The 23,334-nt window shown below is 46.8% G+C and overlaps 1 protein-coding gene across 1 annotated transcript in view; it reads right to left on the bottom strand.

Moving 5' to 3' along the window:
- Positions 1-23,334, bottom strand: part of EPS8L2 (EPS8 signaling adaptor L2) — a 108,656-nt gene that overhangs the window by 68,625 nt on the left and 16,697 nt on the right. The window contains exons 2-3 of the mRNA XM_077819875.1: positions 9,930-9,993; positions 8,125-8,180 (exon numbers count right to left, since the gene is read on the bottom strand). Coding sequence (XP_077676001.1) covers positions 8,125-8,180; positions 9,930-9,973 — 100 coding nt within the window. The 5' untranslated portion in view covers positions 9,974-9,993. The remainder of the gene's footprint in view (positions 1-8,124; positions 8,181-9,929; positions 9,994-23,334) is intronic.

Raw genomic sequence — 23,334 nt, 5'->3', positions numbered from 1 at the left:
AAAATTGGGGTAGGGAGAGGACACGGGTTAGGACTGTAGGACTGTGCGGTTATTCAGTAGAACCCTGATCCTGAAAGCTGGTCCACGCAAATGGACGCCTGGGCTCCGCCTGGGCACAGGGCTCTGCATGTGGGCAGCCAGTTGCAGAATCACAATCTTGATGAGTCCATTAAGCGTTTTGTTCTGTTCTTGAGAACCAGCAACTGCCACTTATCTAGCACTTTGCTGCGTTCTGTTTAGGGAGAGAGAGGCAAGTCAGCTTGGGAAAAATATGGACTGAGCTGACCCTTACCTCATGCACACCCAGTTCAACCAAACCTTCTTTCCAGTTCAGATTACTCACTTCCCTCTGCAGAGCTCCCAGCCCATGTAACTATATGCTAGGCTCAGATATTGAACCCAAGTCTCCCAAAGAACTCGGGCTGTTGGATAACTGAAATCAGCTTCGCTCTGGATACTGTGGCTGTGTAACTGTGGAAACCAGTCTGTGATCAGCCGGGTTGTAATTTAATCTTTGACCTGTAGTACATTCCACTCAGCCAATGAGGTCATGAGGTCTCTTATGTGCCAAGGATCCTACAGTGGCATTTCTCCATGGAGACTGTGCTGCCAATGGATCACCATAGGTTGGGTGCAGACTGCCCCTTTTAAGAGTCTCCTGGCTACAGCACATCAACTGCCTTAAGCCAGTGGTTCTCAATCAGGAGTCCAGGGCCCCCTGGGGGGCCGCGAGCAGGTTTCAGGGGGGCCGCAAAGCAGGGCCAGCATTAGACTCGCTGGGGGTCAGGGCAGAAAGCCGAAGCCCCACCGCATGGGGCTGAAGCCCAGGGCCCTGAGCCCTGCCACTCGAGAGCTGAAGCCGAAGCCTGAGCAACTTAGCTTCAAGGGGGCCCCTGTGGCATGGGGCCCCAGGCAATTGTCCTGTTTGCTACCCCCTAATGCCGGCCATGGGTTTTATTTGCAGAAAACCAGCTATTGTGGCACAGGTGGGCCGTGGAGTTTTTATAGCATGTTAGGGGGGCCTTGGAAAGAAAAAAATTGAGTACCCCTGCTTGAAGCAAAGCACCTCCAGGCAGATGGCATCATTTGCCTAAGCCAGGCAGGTGGGAATGACTGGGCCCATCGTGCCCAATGTTCTGTTACAGCGTAGAAACCTTTCTTCAGTTACAAACTGCTTTTGGTATCGAGTGATCACGGCTGCCAGGCTGTCACTCCTTAAGTTAACTGTTTCATCAGCTGCTTAATCTGCAGCAGGCAAAGTGCTCAGCACTCTCAGAGTTTGGGCTCCATGATAAGACAGCACAACTACTTCTTGCTGTGAGCTCAGTTACAGGCTGTGAAATCCCCCTTCCATTTTGTAGGCATCAGTCTTAGTTCTTCCCTAGGCACAAGTAAATTAGTATGGCGTACAGACAACCGGGAAGGGGTGATTGAGGTGAGTCATGCTGCTGAATGTACTACTGGAAGGCACTCAGATGATCACAGTATAAGTACTTATACAGACTAGAATATTGCTGGTGTGTAATATCTCTTATGGCCTGATTCAAAGCCCACTGAAGTAAATAGAGAGACCCCCTCCCCCCCCTTAGTTTCAGTTATCTTAGGATCAGTCCCTTTTCCCCCTGGGTTCAGTGGATAACCCTTGAATGGGTACAGTATTATTTATTAAGCCTTGAAAACAGTTTAGATCAGTAGGAGGCTGCCGGCTAATGCAACCACAAAGACAGCAATAAGCCTGTTGTGTAAACTACTAATTATGTTAAAGTACTTCCTTCCCAGCCTTTCTCTTGGGATTGCTAAGAATACAATGGATTTCCCTCAATGTCCTTTCATCTAGGTTCAGAACAGAAGCCAGTAAGCAGAGAAGCAGCTTTATTTATTCATGGTGCACACTAACATTTATTCAGCTGGCTGCCCTGTGCGTTGAATAAGTCAGGAACATGATAGCTACCTGTCGTTCTACCTGCTGTCTGGCTAGGCATGGTACTTTCTATAAATGCGGCCAGAGACCCTTCCAGAACTTGGGGCTGAGCAAAGGAGAGACTGTATTTTACTTTTTAAGGGTGATGACCCTATATACCCATGATGACCTGGAGGTAAGCTCACCAACAGCTGGGTGCAACCCATTCACCCTCTGTTCATGCAAACTGGGTGAGGGATCATTCATTTGTTTGTGGCCCAGCCATGCTAGTTGACTCTGAAGGAGATGCTGACCATATACTGTTCACACACAAGGCACATACACAGGGCCAGGTTTGCTAGTATACTCTGGATGCCTGGTGATGCAAAGCAGCCAGATTGTACCAGTGATTCTGCCCATGGTATTCTCTTTTCCTATCCTTCTTGTTAAATGTAAACCTATGTGTAGGAATTCATACTAGGCAGACAGGATGAACAGGTGGCCAACTTTACATTGCAGGAGAAAATGTAACTTTCAGAATTTCCTCACTTTTGAGTGTTTGATTTTACAACAGAAGCTGGGAATGAGCAACAGGAATGGATCATTTAGTGATTACCTGTTCTGTTCATTCCCTCTGAAGTACCTGGCACTGGCCACTGTCAGAAGACAAGATACTGGGCTAGATGGGCCTTTGGTCTGACCCAGTATGGCCATTCTTATGTTCTAACATTTAATGTTGCATTAACCTCAGGGTTTTTTTGTTTGTTTTTTGCATTATTATTATTATTATTATTTTATTATTGTTGTTATTTCATCAGTGAATGGGGTATGAGGATGGATGTGTGGGAGAAATTCCCCTTAGTGCTAATGGAATCAGCCTATTTAAACCCCATCAGATTGAGGGTAACTAAATGCAAAAAGAAAGAGGGTTAATGCAACGTTTGCCTCCTTTGTAAAGTGTTTTGAGATCTACTGATAAACAGTGATTTACAAAGAAGGTCCGTGTCATTATCCCCATTTCACAGGTAGGGAAACTGAGGCACAGTGCAGTAATGTGATTTTCCCAAGATGATCTAGCAGGCTGCTGGCCAAGCCATGAATAGCATCTAGGTCTCCCAAATCTGAGTTCAATGCTCTATTTACTGGGGTACTGCACCTCTGACATCCTAAATGACATTTATAAAATGTTGCCTATACAGGTCAATAAAGTGGGAGAGACTGATAGGTGTCCAACCACTGAGGGTTTTTCGGCAGAAAAGTAAGCACACAGAAGGCTTACCTCATTCATATAGAAGCAGTGTAGTCTAGCATGGGGCTGGGAGAGTGGACCCTGGGTTCCTATTCCCAGCTCCTGCCACAGACCTTCTGTGGGATGCCAGTACTTGTCATTTAGCCCCTCTGTGCCTCAGTTTCCCCATTAGTGACATGGGGATGGTAATGAAGCTGGACCTTTTTTCATTTCGACACTGATAACACATCTCATTCTCGGTTGCCTGTGGACCTGAAAGGGAAAAAAGCACTATTCCTTTGTGCTTCTTTTGGCTGAATCATTGAGAACATTAATTCTCTAAAGCTGTCTGTAGTAATTTTCCACCGTGTGCAGCCATAGCTGATGGTAAGGGCAGATTTTATCAGCCATTGGTTCCTATACTGTTGAATTTGGGATCCATCTGGACTTCCCACTGTACTTGGAAGCTCAGATAGCCACAGTTTCCAAGAACACTTCTTCCATCTGCCGCTAGCCAGGAGGCTGCATCCTGTATTGACCTATATGACCTGGCCACTGTGAATCATGCCTTCCTGACCTCCATGCTAAATTATTGCAACTCACCGGGCCAGAGCCTCAGCTGGGGTAAATTGGTGTAGCTCCATCAGCTTCAAAGGCACTACACAGACTTATACCAGCTGAAGAGCCTTAGGACTGAGCATGCCAACTTTTAAAAGGCTTTGTTTGGCTCAGAACACTGTCAGGAATGATATGGTCTAGTCCAGATCCCTGCCACTTTGTGTTACAATCCCATAAGATTGGACAAGTTAAGCAGAATCAGGCCAGTTAGTACTTGGATGGGAAACCACCACAGAAGCCCCAGGTACTGGTGATAATAATTGAATGGGTGGCACGCTGCAGTGTGTTAAAAAGGCACAGTGCTGCTGGAGGGGCTGTTTTTGGAAGAGACATAAAACTAAGGCCTTGCTCACTTAAGAATAATGCTTTGTGTTTGTACATGTATCCTAACCCAGGAGCTCAAAATGGGACAGATTCTCAGCTGATATAAATCTGGAGGGGTTCCATTGGCCCCAGTGGAGCTTTGATCATTTACATCAACAAATGTACCTGGTGTGTGTGTGTAAATAAAAGTGCATTTCCAAGGTTCTAAGCACCTGACATTCCCTGGCTGCTTCATAGTCATATAATTGAGGCCACTTCAGATTTATTTTATTTGCATTTTTAACTGTAATTCTTTACACAATTTTAATTTTTCTCCCCGCTTGTGAGCTTTGCAGAAGTGAACTGTTGGGAGGGATTTGAAGAAGGGAGGCTGGAGGCCTAGCACCCTAGGACTGGGAAATCACTCCATGCAGAGGGATATTTGGAGGAGCCTTGAAAAAATTACCTACGGGAGTTTCATGTGCCCCTAGGCATGAGAGATGCCACATACACACCTCTGTGCAATATTGGGCCAGATCCAGAGCTGCTGTAAATCAGCAGAGCTGCCTTGAAGTCAATGATGGTATACCAGTTTACACCCACTGAGAATATGGCCCACAGCCTAATGCTGCTTGCTTACTATTCACTGGAGCTGTGTGGAAAAGCTCTCAGTGTCGGTGAATTTGTAACAACTGCTTTTGGGGCAGCTTCACCAAAAAGCAAGGCACTTTTTACCTAAGTGTTGTGATTGACTTTTGTTTTTGAGAACAAATTTGTTTTACAGAGAATATGGGTGCTTTGGGAGTGTTTGCCAAACCATTGGCTACTTATTTTCCATTTCCAGTTTTGGGTAGTAAAGCTATTTTAGAGCTGCCAGTGTCCCTATGGAGAGGCACAAAGCCAGTATTTTAACACCCACATGTTGATTACCTAATAACAAGTCTCAGTTCTGTGATGCGTTCACATGGTTGGTGGATATCTGTCTTAAGGGAAGTGGCCTTAGTACATGAGATGTTTAAAATACTTTATTTTCAACTTTCGGTTTAATTTTTATTTTGCCCAACCTTCGGAGGAGACTAAAATACGATCAAGGTATTTACTGAAGGAGGCTTTTAGACTGAAATCTTTGCACCACGAAAACCTGCCCTCCCCTAGCCAAGCTCTGGGTACCTTCAACATACAGTTAAAAACAGAATTACATAGGAGTTACAAAACATAACAGGCCTGGTTCCCATTTGCACTATGGCCCCCTTACACTGTGTAATGGCACCTTAGTGCAAATGAGAATATGGTCCAACTAGTCCAATGCATCAGCACTTCTTTTTCCCACTCAAACACATGTTATTTAGTCACCAGACAAGTGACCAATAGAATAACCGGTGCACGTTCTCCCCAGACAGAAATTAGACCACAAATAGTCAGTGAGTGGTGCAAATAGCACTGAATTATCTCCTCCCTTTATTTGTGTGTATTGGTCTTTGCAGCTAATCTAAATGATTAATGATTACTTTGTTCGACACTTTATCCACTAAGCTAAGTACTCAGCCCTTCAGCCAAGAAGGTCACTCACGGTGATACTATCCCAGGCTGAGGTCACTTTACAGTGACAAATCTCCAGGCAACCAGGCTGCAATGGAGGACACTCTAGAGAGACAAATATCCCAGACACCCCACCTGTGACCACGATCACCTTACAGTTACTATAAGGTGGGTGCATAAATGGTTGAAAAATCATTCCCAGAGAGTAGTTATCAGTGGTTCACAGTCATGCTGGAAGGGCATAACGAGTGGGGTCTCTGAGGGATCGGTTCTGGGTCTGGTTCTGTTCAATATCTTCATCAGTGATTTAGATAATGGTATAGAGAGTACACTTATAAAGTTTGCAGACGATACCAAGCTGGAAGGGGTTGCAAGTGCTTTGGAGGATAGGATTAAAGTTCAAAATGATCTGGACAAATTGGAGCAATGGTCTGAAGTAAACAGGATGAAATTCAATAAGGACAAATGCAAAGTACTCCACTTAGAAAGGAACAATCAACTGCACACATACAAAATGGGAAATGACTGCCTAGGAAGGAGTACTGTGGAAAGGGATCTGGGGGTCATAGTGGATCACAAGCTAAATATGAGTCAGTCGTGTAATGCCGTTACAAAAAAAGCAAATATCACTTTGGGATGTATTAGCAGGGGTAATGTAAGCAAGACACAAGAAGTAATTCTTCCAGTCTACTCCACGCTGATTAGGCCTCAACTGGAGTATTGTGTCCAGTTCTGGGTGCCACATTTCAGGAAAGATGTGGACAAAATGGAGAAAGTCCAGAGAAGAGCAACAAAAATGATTAAAGGGCTATAAAACATGACCTATGAGGAAAGATTGAAAAAATTGGGTTTGTTTAGTCTGGAGAAGAGAAGTCTAAGAGGGGACATGATAACAGTTTTTAAGTACATAAAAGGTTATTACAAGGAGGAGGGAGAAAAATTGTTCTTCTTAACCTCTGAGGATAGGACAAGAAGCAATGGGCTTAAATTGCAGCAAGGGAAGTTTAGGTTGGACATTAGGAAAAACTTCCTACCTGTCAGAGTGGTTAAGCACTGGAATAAATTGCCTCGGGAGGTTGTGGAATCTCCATCATTGGGGATTTTTAAGAGCGGGTTAGACAAACACCTGTCAGGGATGGTCTAGATAATACTACCAAGTCCTGCCATGAGTGCAAGGGACTGGACTAGATGACCTCTTGAGGTCCCTTCCAGTTCTATGATTCTATGATACAGTGAAAATATCTCAGGCAACCAATAGGCAAAGGCAAGTTTGTAATCAAGTCTGAACAACTCATTGAATTGCTGCTGGAATGCTTTGATAGTCTACAAAAACCCAGACAAATTGCCAGCATTCCACAAAGTTGTTTAGTAATTTTGCAGCTGGAAAGCAAAATCAGAAAAGCCCTGTTCTGTTCAGTTCTGGCTTTTATATCTGCACCCATCACGTTGCACTCACAAAACTAACATTATGTATCTGTGGCCGGATCCTGCTAATGAAGTCAATGAGAATTCTACACACAGAAGGCTTTCCAGATCACAACTAGAGTACACCAAACTAAGGATCTTTTATCTTCCTAGCTGAACTGGGTGGTGGAGAAGACTTCTCTTCTCACCCCCTCCCCTTGCTTGTTCAGGCCATCTCTACATAGTGTGGACCAGATCCTCAGCTAGTGTAAATCAGCTGAGATCCATCAGTAATGTTGACGATTATTAATATCTATCTCTGATACGATGCTTTTGTATGTAAGTCCATTGACCTCAATGTGGCTACATCAATTTACACCAGCTGAGGATGTGGCCCCGCATGTTCATCTGAAGCTCTTCTTGCCATCTAGAAAATGATTTCTTGTAAACTCTCTCTTCTTTGAAAGCTTCAGAGGACATTGACTTTTCATGGTATATGGAATAATTAATGAGTATAATCATTAACCTGCTCACAACAGTCTTTTTTAGCTTCACACTTTTGAGAACCTGGTTGTCTGGCTAAATCAACCAGAGAACGTTAGGGATTCCTGTGGACTTGTGTCTGTTTTGCACAGGCTTGTAACACTAGCAAAATTAATACAGGAGTGGTAGCCCCTATCAGGTGGCTGCACTAAGTGATTGCAATGGCATGACCACTAGTGCAGAGAGGACATTTGCCTTTCTGTTACCATGTCATGAAAACCTGCTGTAAGCATGGTGTATAGGAAAACAGATGTTGTTTGCCTGTCTCCTGCCACATAGCACCTCAGCAGGGAGAAATATAGGAAACAGTATTGGAACAGACCCGTGGCTTGTCTAGTCTGACGTCCTGTCTGCAATAGCCTCTGCTACTGGATGCTTCATTAGAAAGTGAGAAGCCCCCTAAAGGAGAATTGTGACGTGTCCATGTCAGTTCATCTCACAACTGCCCCACGCTGTCCCACCATGAGATACGAACAGGAAGCCATGCAATAAAGATGCCTTCGGCTTTCCCTGCTACCAGTTTGAACCTGGCAGTCTTTACTCACACAAATCTCAGCAGCAGCCTAGTGTATCCGTGGTGGTGACTTACCATATAAATCTTTTGCACTCATTCTCGAAGCACCATCTGCTTTGCCCAGACTGCTGCTGCAAAAGGAAAGAAAAGGAGCAAATAAACAACAAATCTCAGAAAGTTTTTTGTTGTGTGTTTTTTTTTTTTACTGGCTTCATTATGTGATTCAGTTGAGCAACACAGATAGTAACCAATTAATCTGGTCTAGTGCTTGAATGGCAAATGGCAGTGGGCTTTTCAAACCAGCTTAATGGCAAAGGGCAATGGGTTTTTCACACCAACTTGTGTTAGTGTGGAAGTGAAGTAGTTATCAGCACCCTGCCTGGTGAGCTGGAGGAGTATCAGTCACTGACACCAATTCTCCAGTGACACCTCCGACTGCAACAAGCCGGGGAGCCTGGCAGGAAGCTGGAATAGTCTGTTGGAGAGCTTTACTTTTGGTGAGGGGAGGGGATCTGACCTACTCCTGTTTGAGGTTTCGCTCACTCCAAGGCATAGCCCACTGGCTTTCCCTTCAGGCAGGTCAGACCTAGAAAGGGCAGAGGACTCTCTGCCTCAGACAACAGATGTATGGATCTTCCATCACTGACCATCACCCATTTTTCTTTCTTTGTTCTCTCAGAATCTGCTGGTCCCTTCTAGTCTGTAGGGCCTTGTCACAGGCTGGCTGGCCCTTTAAGGCAAGCAAGGCTCAGCCTTGCCTGTGACCAGACAGCTATCCCCCAGCTGAATGTGATGGAGACTTAATTATAATGCCTGATCCCAGCTGTGAGGGATCAGAGAGAGGACTGTGTAAACAGAGCCGTGAACTTAGTTCAGAGAGGAGCCAGCAGAGTCCCCTTTCTCAGAAGAGCCTGGGGAAGTCAGGCTGGAGGATACAACTCAGGGAGCAGGTCAGGTTCCTGTGGGGGACCCTGAGGTAGGGCCTGTGAGGAGCAGGGAGATCCCTGAGGGAAGCTGCTGGGGTTCCTGGGGAGGGGAGGCAGTGGAGGAGACCTGTGGTGGGGAGGAAGCAGCAAAGGAGAAACTCTGCCAGGGCCAGGTGTTGGGGTGGGGAGTAGAGAACTTCAGGGTTGCTTGAGAGGGGCAGAAGAACTATTAGTTTGGGTATTTATTTGGACTTACAGTTGGATTTCTGTTACCCTGGAAGGGGCCTGAATTTGAGGGGGTGATGGCCACAGAAAATCCAAACAGCAACAGGCCATTGTGAGGCCAGCACAGGTGGTCAACAGGGGGCATAAGCAGCAAAGTACCCTGCAATGCCATGTCCTGATGCCAGGGGGTGCTATAGCAATGGGGCCAGTCAGGATAGTGAGCTGTGTCCTGGTTTCCCCCTCCTGGGGCAGGCAGCAGCTCAGAGTTGTGTCGTGTACTGCCACGTGCACCCTGCTGTCCAGGGTTGGCTGAAGCTTTCAGGGAGAGAAGGGAGTGATTTTGTGTATCCAGGCCAAGTATAATTTGAATCTGCCCTATAGAAATTGTGGGCACCTGAATGAACCCTAGAACTACAGAAACAGGGCAACCAGACATAGGTTTCTTTTCCCTCTAGAGTGTCAATCAAACCACATGGCACTTTGTGGCAAAGCCTTGATACATGATGGCATGCGTGAGCATGTTCGGTTAGACTGCATTGGGACATGGCAAGGTGGAATCTTCCCTGGCCCCAACTGAGGAGACCCAAGTAAGTGAGCAGGAGAAAGCAGAGTCTCGCCCTTACGGGAGAACCCGGAGTGGAAGGAAATGTGTTTGTGGTGGAAGGTAGTAATCTATTGCAGTTCTTGGGGATGAGCCATTCAGTCAAACTTTGTCATTCAGGTTCTTACTTTGCAGAGCCAGGCTGGCTGCTGGTAGATCCTTTGAGACTCATGTTGCTGTCAAGACATTAAACTGTAACAGAAACAAAGGAGTTGTGATTAGCACATTCTACTTGTTTGACCTGATGAAATATTTGCCTGGGTGTGCACCACATTTCATAATCGGACTTCACTCGGCATCCAGGGCTCCAGCTTTTGATTCTGTGTCCACAGTCAATAGTGTGTGCAAATAATCGTATTTAGTTGCACCTAATGTGCAGCGGGGAGAGGTCATGGAAGCACATCTGTTTGCATTGCTATATCTCCCTATATGAAACACCTAATGTGTGCACACAGGCAGACAAAAGTCCTGGATTCAAGTTCCACAGCAGGTTGTGGGCCCATTCCTAACCGAATGCTTTCAGTTTGTCCTATGTTGTCGTTTTATGACTTGACGCTGGCATTACAGCAGGATCATTAAAGGCTGCTGCAGTGTTAGAGGCGCGTCATTTAGGTGACAGATTAACCCAAGGTTCCCTCTGTTCATCTTTGCCCAGGTAGAAGGTAAAGCCTTTTAAAGCCAGTTCCAGTGCCTGAGGCTTTGTGTGTGAATTGCTGCTGAGCTCAAAATTGCTGCTTTCTCTTTATAATCCCCACACTGCTGATGGATCTCTTTGTGCAGCACTTTAGGATTGCTGGAGAATGGACTGTGCTCTATAAACCCCAGTTGTGCTCTGTTCACTTTAGGGCTGTTTTATGTGCAGTTCATACCTCCCCTTAAACCACTGCACTATGGTTGCAATCTCTCTGAAGTCCAAAGTGTTGCATGGGCATAAATGAGAGCAGGATTTGGCCCAGGGAGTTGGCAGTTTACCTCCAGCATCCCAGAACAGAAAGCTCTAACTGGGGAGGTGACTGACGGAGCGGCCATCTTGAAAACCGTAGCACTTGTGTTGCTTCACACGCTCTGTCAGAAAGCGTTATGCTGTGAGATCTACCTCCCTTTCTCCTCCCGTTATAGGGCTAGGTTCAATCAAACCCCATCTGGTTTCTGAGATAGCAGCCCCTGCATGCTGCCCCATCAGCAAATCCATTATTGTGGAGGGATGACAGAGCTTTATACAAGCTCCCATAGAGAAGCTGCGTGGAGTCCTACTGAGTCTGTATAAGCCATAAAATGAAGTGACATTGATAACAATGGAGCACCAGGGGAATAAGCCATTGCACCCAGGAGAACAGCCAAAAAATGTATCCTGCATAATGGTCTAGCACAGGGCTGGGCAAACATTTTGGCCCGAGGGCCACATCGGGATGCGAAACTGTATGGAGGGTCCAGTAGGGAAGGCTGTGCCTCCCCAAACAGCCTGGCCCCTGCCCCATATTTGCCCCCTCCCACTTCCTGCCCCCTGACTGTCCCCCTCAGAACCCCTGGCCCATCCAACCCCCCCTGCTCCTTGTCTCCTGACTGCTCCCTCCTGGGACCCCCCCAACCCCCCCCCCAGGATCCCACCCCCATCCAACCCCCTCGTCCTCTGACTGCCCCGACCCATCCACACACCCGACCCCTGACTGCCCCCCAGGACCCCCTGCCCCTAACCACTCCCTGTCCCCTGACTGCCCCCCCCCGGGACCCCCTACCCAACCCCTCCACTGCAGCGCGAGTGCGCTGCCGCCACCCCCTTACCATGCTGCTCAGAGCAGCAGGAGCTCACAGCCCTGCTGCTGGCGTGGCTGCATGGGAGGGGGAACAGCCGGGGGGGGCTGGAGGTGAGCCTCCCGGGCCAGGAGCTCAGGGGCCGGGAAGGACGGTTCCGCGGGCTGGATGTGGCCCGCGGACCGTAGTTTGCCCACCTCTGGTCTAGCAAGAGCCTCAAAGGAAGTCAGAGCCGTCTGTCACCTATTAAAACTTGCTGTTTGAAATGTGACACACCATCCACATAGATACAGTCCCTCTCCTAGTGCTGCTAGGGTTGCCAACTCTCCAGGATTGGCCTGGAGTCCCCAGGAATTAAAGATTCATCTTTCATTAAAGATTGTCATGTGATGAAACCTTCAGGACTACATCCAACTAAAATTGGCAACCCTAATTTGCGGTAAGCTCCATGTGCACATGAAGGCTTCATAAAGTCTCATCTGGCCAAGTGTGGGATTCACATGCATGGGCATTGCTGGCATTTCGGTGGGAGTGTCGCATGTAAATTCCCCACATTTATCTAGAGTAGAAAGCTGCCACTGACTTAAAGGTGAGTCATCGTACTGCGACAGCCACTTCAGTAAGAGAGTCCAGTTACAGTAGAATGAGTGGCACATGCTAAGGGCCTGATCCAGAACTCACTGAAGTCGGTGGAAGGCTGCCCATCAGGAATCAGGGCCCCATTGTGCTAGGTACTGTATGTACACACCCACACACAGAGAAGTTGAGCTCTGCTTGAAAGAGCTTACGGTCTAACTGTGTGAAGCGAGGCAACAGGTGGATTCAGCAAGCAGACATGGGGAGCATGCGGTGACAGTGAGATTACTGACTAGTGTACTAAGCAGCAGTCACAGCATACCAGGTACCTAGCCACGCTCAGGTATTTGTGCGTGTAGGCCACACTACTATGGAGTGGTGCTTTGTCTCCCTCTAGTGGCTAATGAGAGTGCTACCACCTCTCAGAATCTGCTCAAGCTCCTGTAATTCGAGCAGTAGGGGTCCTGCTTTTTAGGTCCAAGGGTCAGTCCCTGCAGATCGATAGAAGGGCTGGTGTTATATTAGGTTAATTAATACAGATCATAGAGCTACCCCGGAAGTGACTTCACTAGTTGTTGAATGATTCCCTGTATCTATGTGGGGAGCATAATCAACTGAGTATGAGCTCCCAAAGTATATCTGGGGCCAAAAGTGCTAATGCGATCCTAAAATGCATAAACAGGAGAATCTTGAGTAGGAGCAGAGAGGTTATGTTCCCTCTGTATTTGGCACTGGTATGAGAGCTGCTGGAATACTATCTCCAGCTCTGGTGCCCACAAATCAAGAAGGTTGGATAAATTGGAGACAGTTCAGAAAAGAGCCACAAGAATGATTAGAGGATTAGAGAACATGCCTTACAGTGATAGACTCAAGGAGTTCAATCTATTTAGCTTAACAAAGAAGATGAAGGGGTGGCTTGATTACAGTCTATAAGTATCTATATGGGGAACAAATATTTAATAACTGGTTCTTCAGTCTAGCAGGCAGAGGCAATCCAAAGGCTAGAAGTTGAAGCTAGACAAATTCAGACTAGATATACGATGTAAAATTTTCAACCGTGAGAGTAATTAACCATTGGAACAATTTATTAAGGGTCATGGTGATTTCTCCATCGCTGACAATTGTTAAATCAAGATTGGATGCTTTTCTAAAAGATACACTCTAGGAATCATTTTGGGGAAGGCCTGAGTTATACGGGGGGGGGCAAACTAGATGATCATGTTGGATCATATTAAAGAAGTTCTGTATTAAAATCACAAATGAGTTTGATTCCCCACAGTTTAAATTCCAGGGTATTACTAATTAAGAGGTCTCTTGATTTTTGGTACTGTTTCTCTCCCTCTATGTATGAAACTTGCAAGCTGCTAATTGTGTTAGTACATTCTAAGACAGAGTCTGTTCTCAAAGCAATTCTTTGTAACAACAACTACTCACGCAGAGAGAGACTCAAAGCACTACTCTGTAACAACAGAAACAGCACCCAGAGACTCCCCGCCCTTTTGTTGTATTCATCTCGCTTTGTTAACAATTGTGATTAAAGATAGAGGATGTATGTGGATGGATGCTTGGTGTGGATAATAACTGAATGATCAGGGAGGTGCCAGCCTAAGAATCCAGTGTCCATCGGCTGAAGAAGGCGTCAAGTGGAAATAACCAGAGGGCCCCCAGGAGGGCAGACTGGAATCCACCCAACAGCCTCAAGAATGGGAGAACCAAAGAACAAGATAACATCTGGCAGCACGGAGCCGTCAGGAATGTGCCATCTGCTGATTGATCCAGCAACAGCATGATGAAGCAATTCCCATAGACTGGCATAGGAAGAAATTCCTATAAAAGTGGACTCTAGAAAGTAGAACTTTGGGGTCTGATTCTGCAAACCAACTTCCAGGAGCATCAGATGAGCATCTGACAAGGCCCTGCTCCCTCCTCGTGTCCAGGCCACCTGGCCAGTGGCTTGGCATGAGCAACTCTAAGGCTGGTAACTATGATAACAACCTTGCAGAACCTGTGTGTGTGTGAGAATAAATATGAGATTGAATGGAATGTTATAGCTATAACTAACTGCTTACTATGATTCTTTCTGTATTCACAATAAATGTGGCATTTTGCCTTTTTCCCCTTTAATAAGATCCTGCTGGGTTTTATTTTATTGGTATAACAATCAAAGTGGTCCCTTCTGGCCTTGGAATCTATGAATCTATCTGTTATCATCAGATAGCTGTGGTAGCTGTCAATAGCCCCAGTGCTAGGTAGATTGAGAGAGAGCCCTCGCCCCAATGAGCTTACAGTATCAAAAGAAAACACAAAACAGGAAACACGCAAGGAGCCCAGGGAGCTAGCAGGCACGTGTTTCAGTACTTCTATCCCTCTCATTTAGTCAGCATTATTATTACTGTTTGTTAGTAGTATTTAACCCTTGCCTGATTTTCCCCCTTCCACCCTGAACTATTTCATTATGATAAAGTCTCATGTGATTATGCAGCTAATACTTCTCACCAATAGGTCTTGTCTATATGTAACTGAGGGTGTGATGTCTAACTGATTTAGTTAAATCTGTGCAAAATCTTCTTTTGTGAACGCTCTGAATTTGATTTTAAACCTGGCTTAAATCAGTTAAACTCAATTCCTTATCGACAGATCTGTAGCCGAAAAGCACTACACAAGAGTTAGGGGGTGGTGGTATTATTATTAAGCTAAATTGCGATAGACCAAGTTTAAGCGGGTTTTAAATAGATTGACAGTTAAACTGTTTCAACTTTGAATATAGACATGGACCAAAGAAAATGTGTGAGCGCTAAGGCCTGTGATCAACCCCACCATCCCGGGTTCTTTCCTCTCTGTGGGGCATCACCGCAGCCTCCAGCGCTCACTCTGGGTTCCGCTTGCTTTCACTTGGTTTCTTACTCATGCATTCCTGATGAAAGAGTTCCTGAAATCTCTTTATCTTCCTGATGGGCGCAGTTGTTTGCTTTGTATTTCATGGGGCACTAAGAGTGTGCATTTTAAAAATAAACAAGAGGCAGATTTAGCAATATGATTATTAGAACACTGTGTATCAGGATCGCTTTGTCTCTGCCACTATTTGCTTCTCTTCTCATCCCCCTCAGTAGGAAATTTGCCTTTGTTTAAATCAGTATTTAAAGTAGCAGTAGATGTGATATATCTGGACTTTAGTAAGGCTTTTGACACATTATATTCTTTAAGCAAACTAGGGAAATGAGGACTGGATGAAATTACTATTAGATGGGTGTACAACTGGTTGCAAAACTGCACTCAAAAAGTAGTTATCAATGGTTTGCTGTCAAACTGGGAGGATATATCCAGTGGGCTCCCACAGGGGTCTGTCTTGGGATCAGTACTAGTCAATATTTTCATTAATAATTTGGAGGATGGGGCTGGGGAGAGTACGCTTATAAAATTTACAGATGCCACCAAGCTGGAAGGGATTGCAAGCACTTTGAGGGACAGGATTGTAATTCAGAATAATCGTGATATACTGGAGAATTGGTCTGACATCAACAAGATGAAATTCAATAAAGACAAGTGCAAAGTACTACACTTAGACAAAATCAAATGCAAAAAACAAAATAAGGAATAAGTGGCTAGGCAGCAGTACTGCAGGATCTGGCGGTTATAGTGGATCACTGAGTTGACAGTGTGATGCTGTTGCTTAAAAGGCAACTGTCATTCTGGGATGCATTAGCGGGAGTGTCATATGTAAGACACGGGAGGTGTCCCGCTCTGCTCAGCACTGGTGAGGTCTCAGCTGGAGTACCGTGTCCAGTTTTGGGCACCATGCTTTAAGAAAGATGTGAACAAATTGGAGAGAGTCCAGAGGAGAACAAAAATGATAGAAGATTTAGAAAACATGGCTGTCAGGAAAGGTTGAAAGAATTGGGCAGGTTTAGTCTTGAGACAAGAAGACTGAAGGGGGGGACATAACTTCAAATATGTAAAAAGTTGTCATACAGAGGAGAGAGAGATCAATTGTTCTGTGTCTCCTGGCTTAGTTTGCCACTGTGGAGAGTTAAGTTAGATATTAGGAAAAAAATTCTAACTATACAAATAGTTAAGCACTGGAACTGGTTCGTACGGAGGTTGCACAATTACTGTCTTTGAAGGTTTTTAAGAACAGGTTAGACAAATACCTGTCTTAGATGGTCTAGGTATATTGAATCCTAACTCAGGAGAGGGTGATGGATTAGTTTCATTGCACCATGACCCACTTCTGACAACAAAAATTACTACACGACCCCAGGAGCGGGGACAAAACCTGAGCCCTGCTGCCCCGGGTGCGGGGACCAAAGCCCAAGGGCTTCAGCCCCAGGTTGGGGGCCTGTAACCTGAGCCCCACCGCCCAAGGCTGAAGCCCTCAGGCTTTGGACCCAGGTGGTGGGGCTTGGGCTTGGGTGCTAGGACCCAGCAAGTCTAATGCCAGCTCTGACGACCCCATTAAAACGGGGTCGAGACCCACTTTGGGGTCCCAACCCACAGTTTGAGAACTGCTGGATTAGATGACCTCTTGAGGTCCCTTCCAGCCCTACATTTCTGTGATTCTATTATTCTGTTCTGGTGACCAGTCTCAGAACTATCCCAGGTTGATTTATCTGATGGTGTAGTGCAGTGTTTGTCAAAGCCCATGGATTTTGACTGCCAAGGGGGGGCCACAAAAGGCAATCATGGGGGTTGTGAGGCATTGAATATTAATACTTTTTTACTCTTACTTTTATCATAAATGTGAGAGGATCATGAAAAATTTTGACTTCGAATAAAGGCTTGCCAACGAGGAAAGGCTGAGCAATGCTGGTGTAGTGTTAGGAATAGTAATAACACCTCGTTCTTATATAGCGTGTTTCATCTCAAAGTGCTTTGTAAAGGGGGTACATGTTAAAGCTGGACGGAGAAACTTCTACAGAAGCATATTCCATCAAAATATTCAGTTCCAACGCAATCGAAATGCTTCATGAAATTGGGTTGATTTAGCCAGAATTTCCTTTCTGAAGAAAACTGGAATAAAAAGTTCTGACAGTATTGAAACCCTCCATTTCAACGTTTTTGGAATGAAATGATTTTTCGTTTTGAAGTTACTTTCTAAAAAAAGTCAAAACTTAAACAACACATTTCAGTCTTTTCAAAACAAAAGACTTTGGTCAACCCATAATACATTTTGTTTGGAATTTTCTTTCCTGGAAAATTTTTGAAATTTTTGTTTTTTCATTCCAATTTGCGAGGAAGCCAAATTTCGAAATGTCAGACGCCTTCATGAAATGGAGTTCTGTCCTCCGCATGGCACTCGTCAGTATCATCCATCCCCATTTGACAGATGGGGAAACAGAGGCATGGAGAGTCATTTGTCCAGGATCACACACAGGCCAGTGACAGAGCTGGGAGCAGAATGAAGGTTTCCTGAGTTTCAGTCCAGTGCTCTAGCCACTAGAGGCCATACTGCCTGGCACAGTATTGCTATCTAGGGTAGTATCTCTCTAAATAGGAATATCCCTATATAGCTCAGATGGGATGGCCTCCCTAAAATAAGGCTCATCATAAGCAGAGCAAACAGTCAAATGAAATTGAACTGAATATATAGCCATGTTACTGGAGCATGAGATGAAGCCACTCCAGCCAAACATGCTAATCCCACCTCCTGTATAGTCCTACAGCAGAAATGGGTTGGCAGGAAGTCAATCCATTGGTTAAAAATGGCTACAAAACCTACAGATCTGCTATAGATTGGCCAAAGCTGCAACATTTGAATAAATATCTTAATTCCTATTCGTTATTTGGATTACAATTGTGTTCAGAGGGACCCACAGAGATTAGGGTCCCTTTGGGCTAGTCTCTGTACACACACGCAGTCTCCGCCCCAAAGAGTTTACAACCTAAATAGACAAGGCAGATGGGTGAAGTGACTTCTCCCAGATCACCCCCAGCAGGTCAGCAGCAAAGCTGAGGTCTCCCGGGTCCCAGTTCAGTGCCCTATCCACTAGTCCACACTGCCTTAATGTACAGGGTTGATTGCCACTCGGAGTTTTGCTTCAGTCCTATCTCTAAAATGTAGAGGAACAAAACGTGAGCTAGCTAAGGAGTAATGCTGAGAGCTTCACATTGGGGTTTAACCCTTTCGCCGCCAACAGACCATGTCCTTGTCTTCATCAGCCTTGTCACTGGAATGTCTGTCTGTGTGGCTGGCATGACGGCGCCTATCTGATGGATTGGCCCCTAGGGCGGATCATGTTTTCCTAAGTGGAGCTGGCATATCATATTCAGCATGGACTGGGTTAACTGGAGCAAACACAAAAAGGGGTTAATTAGGCAACTGTGCCTATCTGATGCCCTTCTTTGTGTATTTTCTGGCCCAGGAGATGTTGAATTGTCCCTAGGAGATGATGCATTTTCTAAAGTCTCACCAAACGGTAGGACTGAAATGTAATGGAATCTGAATGGAATCCTAGTCAGGGAGGAGCTTTAGCACATTAGCCACGGCCATGTGATCACTCCAGCTGACATGGAACCTGTGGGTGTCAGCAGGAGCGAAGGGAGCCTGGCATGACATGGGCCAGCTCTCGTGTTGCTGTCAATGCCAGGTTCCGTCCCTCTCTTCCTTCAAAGCGGATGAAGGAGACAACGGGCACAAGCAGGAGAGCGGTCTGGGCAGGGAGAGCAGGGCTGGCACCTCCCATGGATGCTGTCAGGCATAATTAATGAATGCATAGGAAATGCATCCTGATCCTGAGAGAGAAGACCCTGCACAAGGACCAAATGTTGTTAGTGGAAAGGGGTTGGCGATGATGAGATGTTTGTGACAGAAACACTGCCCTTGCGGGGGCCCACGCAGGAGGCAGATCTGACCTTATTCTGCCTTTGGCGGCCACACTTGCGGTCAGTGCCGACAGAAAGGGTCACACAAGAATGCTAGATTAGGGAAAGCCTGAGCAAATAACACCAGGCTCCAGTTAGAAACATTAGCTGTTGATCACATGACGTTATCTCTTAAAGTGCCCAGGATAACAAAGCTCCATCTGTTCATGTTGTTGGACAGTTTTGGAAGTGTATGTAGTGCTGGGGAAAGGTGCCTAAAAGGTGCCTAAGTCTGCCTGTGCCCATGAGAACAGGTACAGCACAGCCAGCAGCTGTACCAGATGCCCTACGCTGCTCTGCCAGCGCACATCTACCACAGCCTGGGCTGCCCACCTCCAGAGGCGAGAGTGTCGTCCTGTCTTCCATGGCCTGTTATGTCCCCCCCCGGCCCCCACCCCGCTGTTACTAGGCTCCTGGAAAACATTAATGTGTTCATCCTCACAGCACTCCTGGGCGGGAAGTATTAGCCTTGTTTTACAGGTGGGGGGTGAGGCATTGAATAACTTGTCAAATCACATAGGGAGTTCGTTGCAGAGCCAGGAATTTAACCCAGCTCTCCTGAGCCTCCATCGAATGCCTTCGTGATAGAACCATCCTCAGTTGTTTCCCCAGCGTGGCTCTGCTGGGTTTGCCAATGAGGGTGCCTGTTAGGGCCAACTGCAGTGTGGTTTCTTTGTCATTGACACCAATCCACTAGGTACTGGTCTGAGATCACTGGTTTATTTCACACAGGCTGCCTAACAGCTATTTGATGGCAATGAATTTCCACCACTACCAACCTAAACTGGATTTGAACATGTGAAGTAGAAGTGAAGGGCTCTGTCGCCTACCACAAAAAAAATCCATCTGTCTCTAAACAGAAACAAATTAAGAAAAAGAAAATGGTTCACACTCAAAGGTCTGTATTGTTTTAGTTGGAAGGGAAGTTAACTGTTGCAAGGGAGACCAGCACTTGTTGTTAATCCTCTCTGTAACATTAGGGTCAAGTTTTTCAAAAATTGTTTTCCGAAATGTGCCCCCCCACATTTTGTTTGTTTCACATGAGCAAATCTGGGGGGTTGGTGCTTGTTTTGGATGGATATTTTTTTTTTAAAAACTGGTGCTGATGGCTCCTGCTTTCAAATGAGGGGAAGACTGGCCAGCCTGTTTTAAGGAGCTAGTGATTTGGTGTGCCTCAATTGTGTGCCTTAAAGGGTCCAGATTTTCCCAAAGTGCCGCATTCCCAGCCTGTGAAAATCAGGCCAATGCGAGGAGTCTATAACTGGATACCTGAAGACCGAGGCACTCACAATTGTTAGTTGTTTTTGGAAGATCTTGGCCTATTGCTTGTGTGAGAACACACCCAGGTGAGTGTGAGAGTGCAGGCAGAGCTGTGTGTGTGGCACTGGGGCATGCTGTGGTGACTAGAGGAGTGAGTGGGTCCTGCTAGGAATCTGAAACAAACACTCCCTGTTCTCCAAATTAAATATTTCACATATCAGAGATTCTACAGAAGATACACACAGCTAAAAATAATCCAAGCTGGTGGGGAGGTGACCGCAGTCGCTGGCAACCACTGGCTCTGGATTTAGCCAAAGCTAACTGGGCAGGTAGTCAGAATGGGACAGGTGTGTCTGAAAGAACCCTAAGGCTGAGGAGGAGACGTCTCTGGGTGTCTAGTTTGAATGCAGGAAGCGTTCCTTTCATGCTGACCGTTCCTTTCATGCTGACAATCCTCAGAACCCCACCCAGTTACCTCCTGGGGCTGTTCCTTGCAGTTCAGAACCAGGGGCAGGATAGTAGGCTGTATTTGGCGGGGGGGGGGGGAACAGTAGAGGATCAAGACTCTGTGATGGTCCAGGTTTGTCCCATGTTAAACCTCTCCCCCCTCCTCCAGGGATCAGTCCATCTTCACAGGACTGGAGCAGCTCCTTGTCCCACCCCATCACACTCACTCCCCTGGGCTCTGCTGCCCAGCAGTACTCAGCACTGACACCTCCAATGGGAGCCTCTTCAGCCCTCTCTGTGTCATATCTCCCCTGCCCTACGTACCTACCCATGTCATAGGTATATTGCAGAGCATCAGATCTTCCTACTGACTGCAGAGTGTGAGTTGGATCAGAAACCAAGGCTGGTTTCCCCTTTACTGCACATGGTGGGGTAAATCTGCAGCCACAAAAATGTCTCTTCCACAGTTAACCCATATTGTTATAGTACCAGAGTGGAAGAATTCTCCAAAGAACCCAATACTCTGTTATCTAAACTCCTCAGAAACAATAATAAACTCAGGATTTGTACTAAAATAAAAAAAGGTTTCCTGAGAAAAGGCTTAGGTGGGGTGAACTTCCCAGCATTGAAAGTAAACCACCCATGTGTTTCTCCTGAGACTGGGCTTGGCATGGATTGCTCCCTTGGAGGGAGGACTGCAAGGTCACTGCCAGATTGGATTAGAGCTCAGACAGGGACTGCCTCTGCGGCTACCCTCCTTACTGTGGATCAACAGAAGGGGTTAGAGCAGAGGTGGGCAAACTACGGCCCTCAGGCCGCATCTGGCCCACGGGACCATCCTGCCCGGCCCCTGAGCTCCCAGCCAGGGAGGCTAGCCCGCAGCCCCTCCGCCGCTGTCCCCCCCTCCCCCGCAGCCTGAGCATGCTGCACCATGCCACCAGCGCTCAGGCCCGCTGCTCTTCCCAGGCAGTGTGATGGCGTGGCTGGCTCCGGCATGGTAAGGGGGCGGGGAGTGGGGGATCCTGGGGCGGCAGTCAGGTGACAGGGAGCAGGAGGCGGTTGGATGGGTCGGAGGTTCTCGGAGGGGATCAGGGGATGGGGAACAGAGGGGGTTTGATAGGGCGTGGGAGTCCCAGGGGGACTGTCAGGGGTGTGGATAGGGGTTGGGGCAGTCAGGCGACAGGGAGCAGAGGGGGTTGGATAGAGGGTGGGGTCCCGGGGGGGCGGTCAGGGGACAAAGAGCAGGGGGGTTGGATGGGTCAGGAATTCTGAAGGGGGCAGTCAGAGGGCGGGAAGTGGGAGAGGGCAGATAGGGGGCAGAGGCCAGGGAGTTTGGGGAGGTACAGCCTTCCCTACATGGCCCTCCATATAGTTTTGCAACCCCGATGTTGCCCTCGGGCCAAAAAGTTTGCCCACCCCTGGGTTAGAGACTAAAGCCTGATCTTGCAAGCTGCATTCAAAACATAAAACTGATACCACAAAGCACCACCGCTGAGAACATGCTGGTATTTGCAGAATCTTTATACAAAATTCACAAACCGCTTGGAAGGAGCTCATGAAATGGGGGCTATTTCCCCTCCCTTGTCAACCTGCAAGCCACATTTAATCTAGACAGATATAGCTCAAGAGTCCATTCCTGCAGAGCGCTGGAAGCTCTCAATGCCCAGTGGGGTCAGTGGGAGTTGAGGGCCCTCAGCAGCTCACAGGATCGGGCCCAATGCTAGTGAAGAGACCCAAATAATAGCATCATGTATACTACTGCTGCTACCAAAAGAATATTCCTGCTAGAAGATGAATCTGTCCTCAAGAACATGAGAGAACTGGCTGCGTGCAAGTTCCCGTCAGCATCGCTGATCTATAAATATCTGGGGAAAGTGCAGAATCTAAAAGCTCTTGGGAGAAGTTTGGAGGTTGACTTCAGTGTCCGTCTGAAGGGAGAATTAGCAGAGGGCAGACTCTCCAGTCTCTGAGCTGATTTATATCATGTGAATTTACCTTGTGCTTCTGTATTGACAGCCCTGTCAAATCCAAGTTTAGGAAAAACACAGAGCAGGTTTCAGCTTGTCGTGTCTCCGCTGATCACATACCTTGCCAAGGATGCCATGCTGCTCATGATCTGTGCTTCTATCATGAGTAAACAGTTGTGGCTCAGAACTGGGCACTTTCTTTCCTGGCTTTTGAAATTCCCTCCTATTCTTACTCTTCTTTTGCTTTCTCTCTCCAGGCACCAGGCAGAAATGCTAAGGGTGAGGAAAACCTGGTAGCCACGCTGGGCCTGACTGTCCATTGCCTGGCACCTTGAGGAGGTGCTTAACCCAGAGCAAAGTGGGTATGGAGCACGGCCATTCTGATCTGGTGGCATTCTACACTCATTGTGCACTGGTGTGACTACACACGGTGCAGGCCAATGGTGAATCAGGCCCTCTAGTTGCAAAGGCCCGAAGGTGATTTTAAATAACTGGAAGGGAACAACTCCGATTTCATATGGCGTCTGATTTAAACATATCCCTTCCCTCAAGCCCCTCTGATAACGTCTTGTTTCCTTCCATTCCTAAGTCTTCCTGCCAAGGGAAGCAGTCCACAGATAGCAGCGGTCATCCCTGCACTGCATTACTGCCTTCTCTGACTCACTGCTGCTTC

Source organism: Eretmochelys imbricata, chromosome 6 (genome assembly GCF_965152235.1).
Source record: "Eretmochelys imbricata isolate rEreImb1 chromosome 6, rEreImb1.hap1, whole genome shotgun sequence".
NCBI classification, from domain to species: Eukaryota; Metazoa; Chordata; order Testudines; family Cheloniidae; genus Eretmochelys; species Eretmochelys imbricata.
The sequence above is the reverse complement of the archived record's forward strand: the minus strand, read 5'-3'. Positions and strand labels throughout refer to the sequence as shown.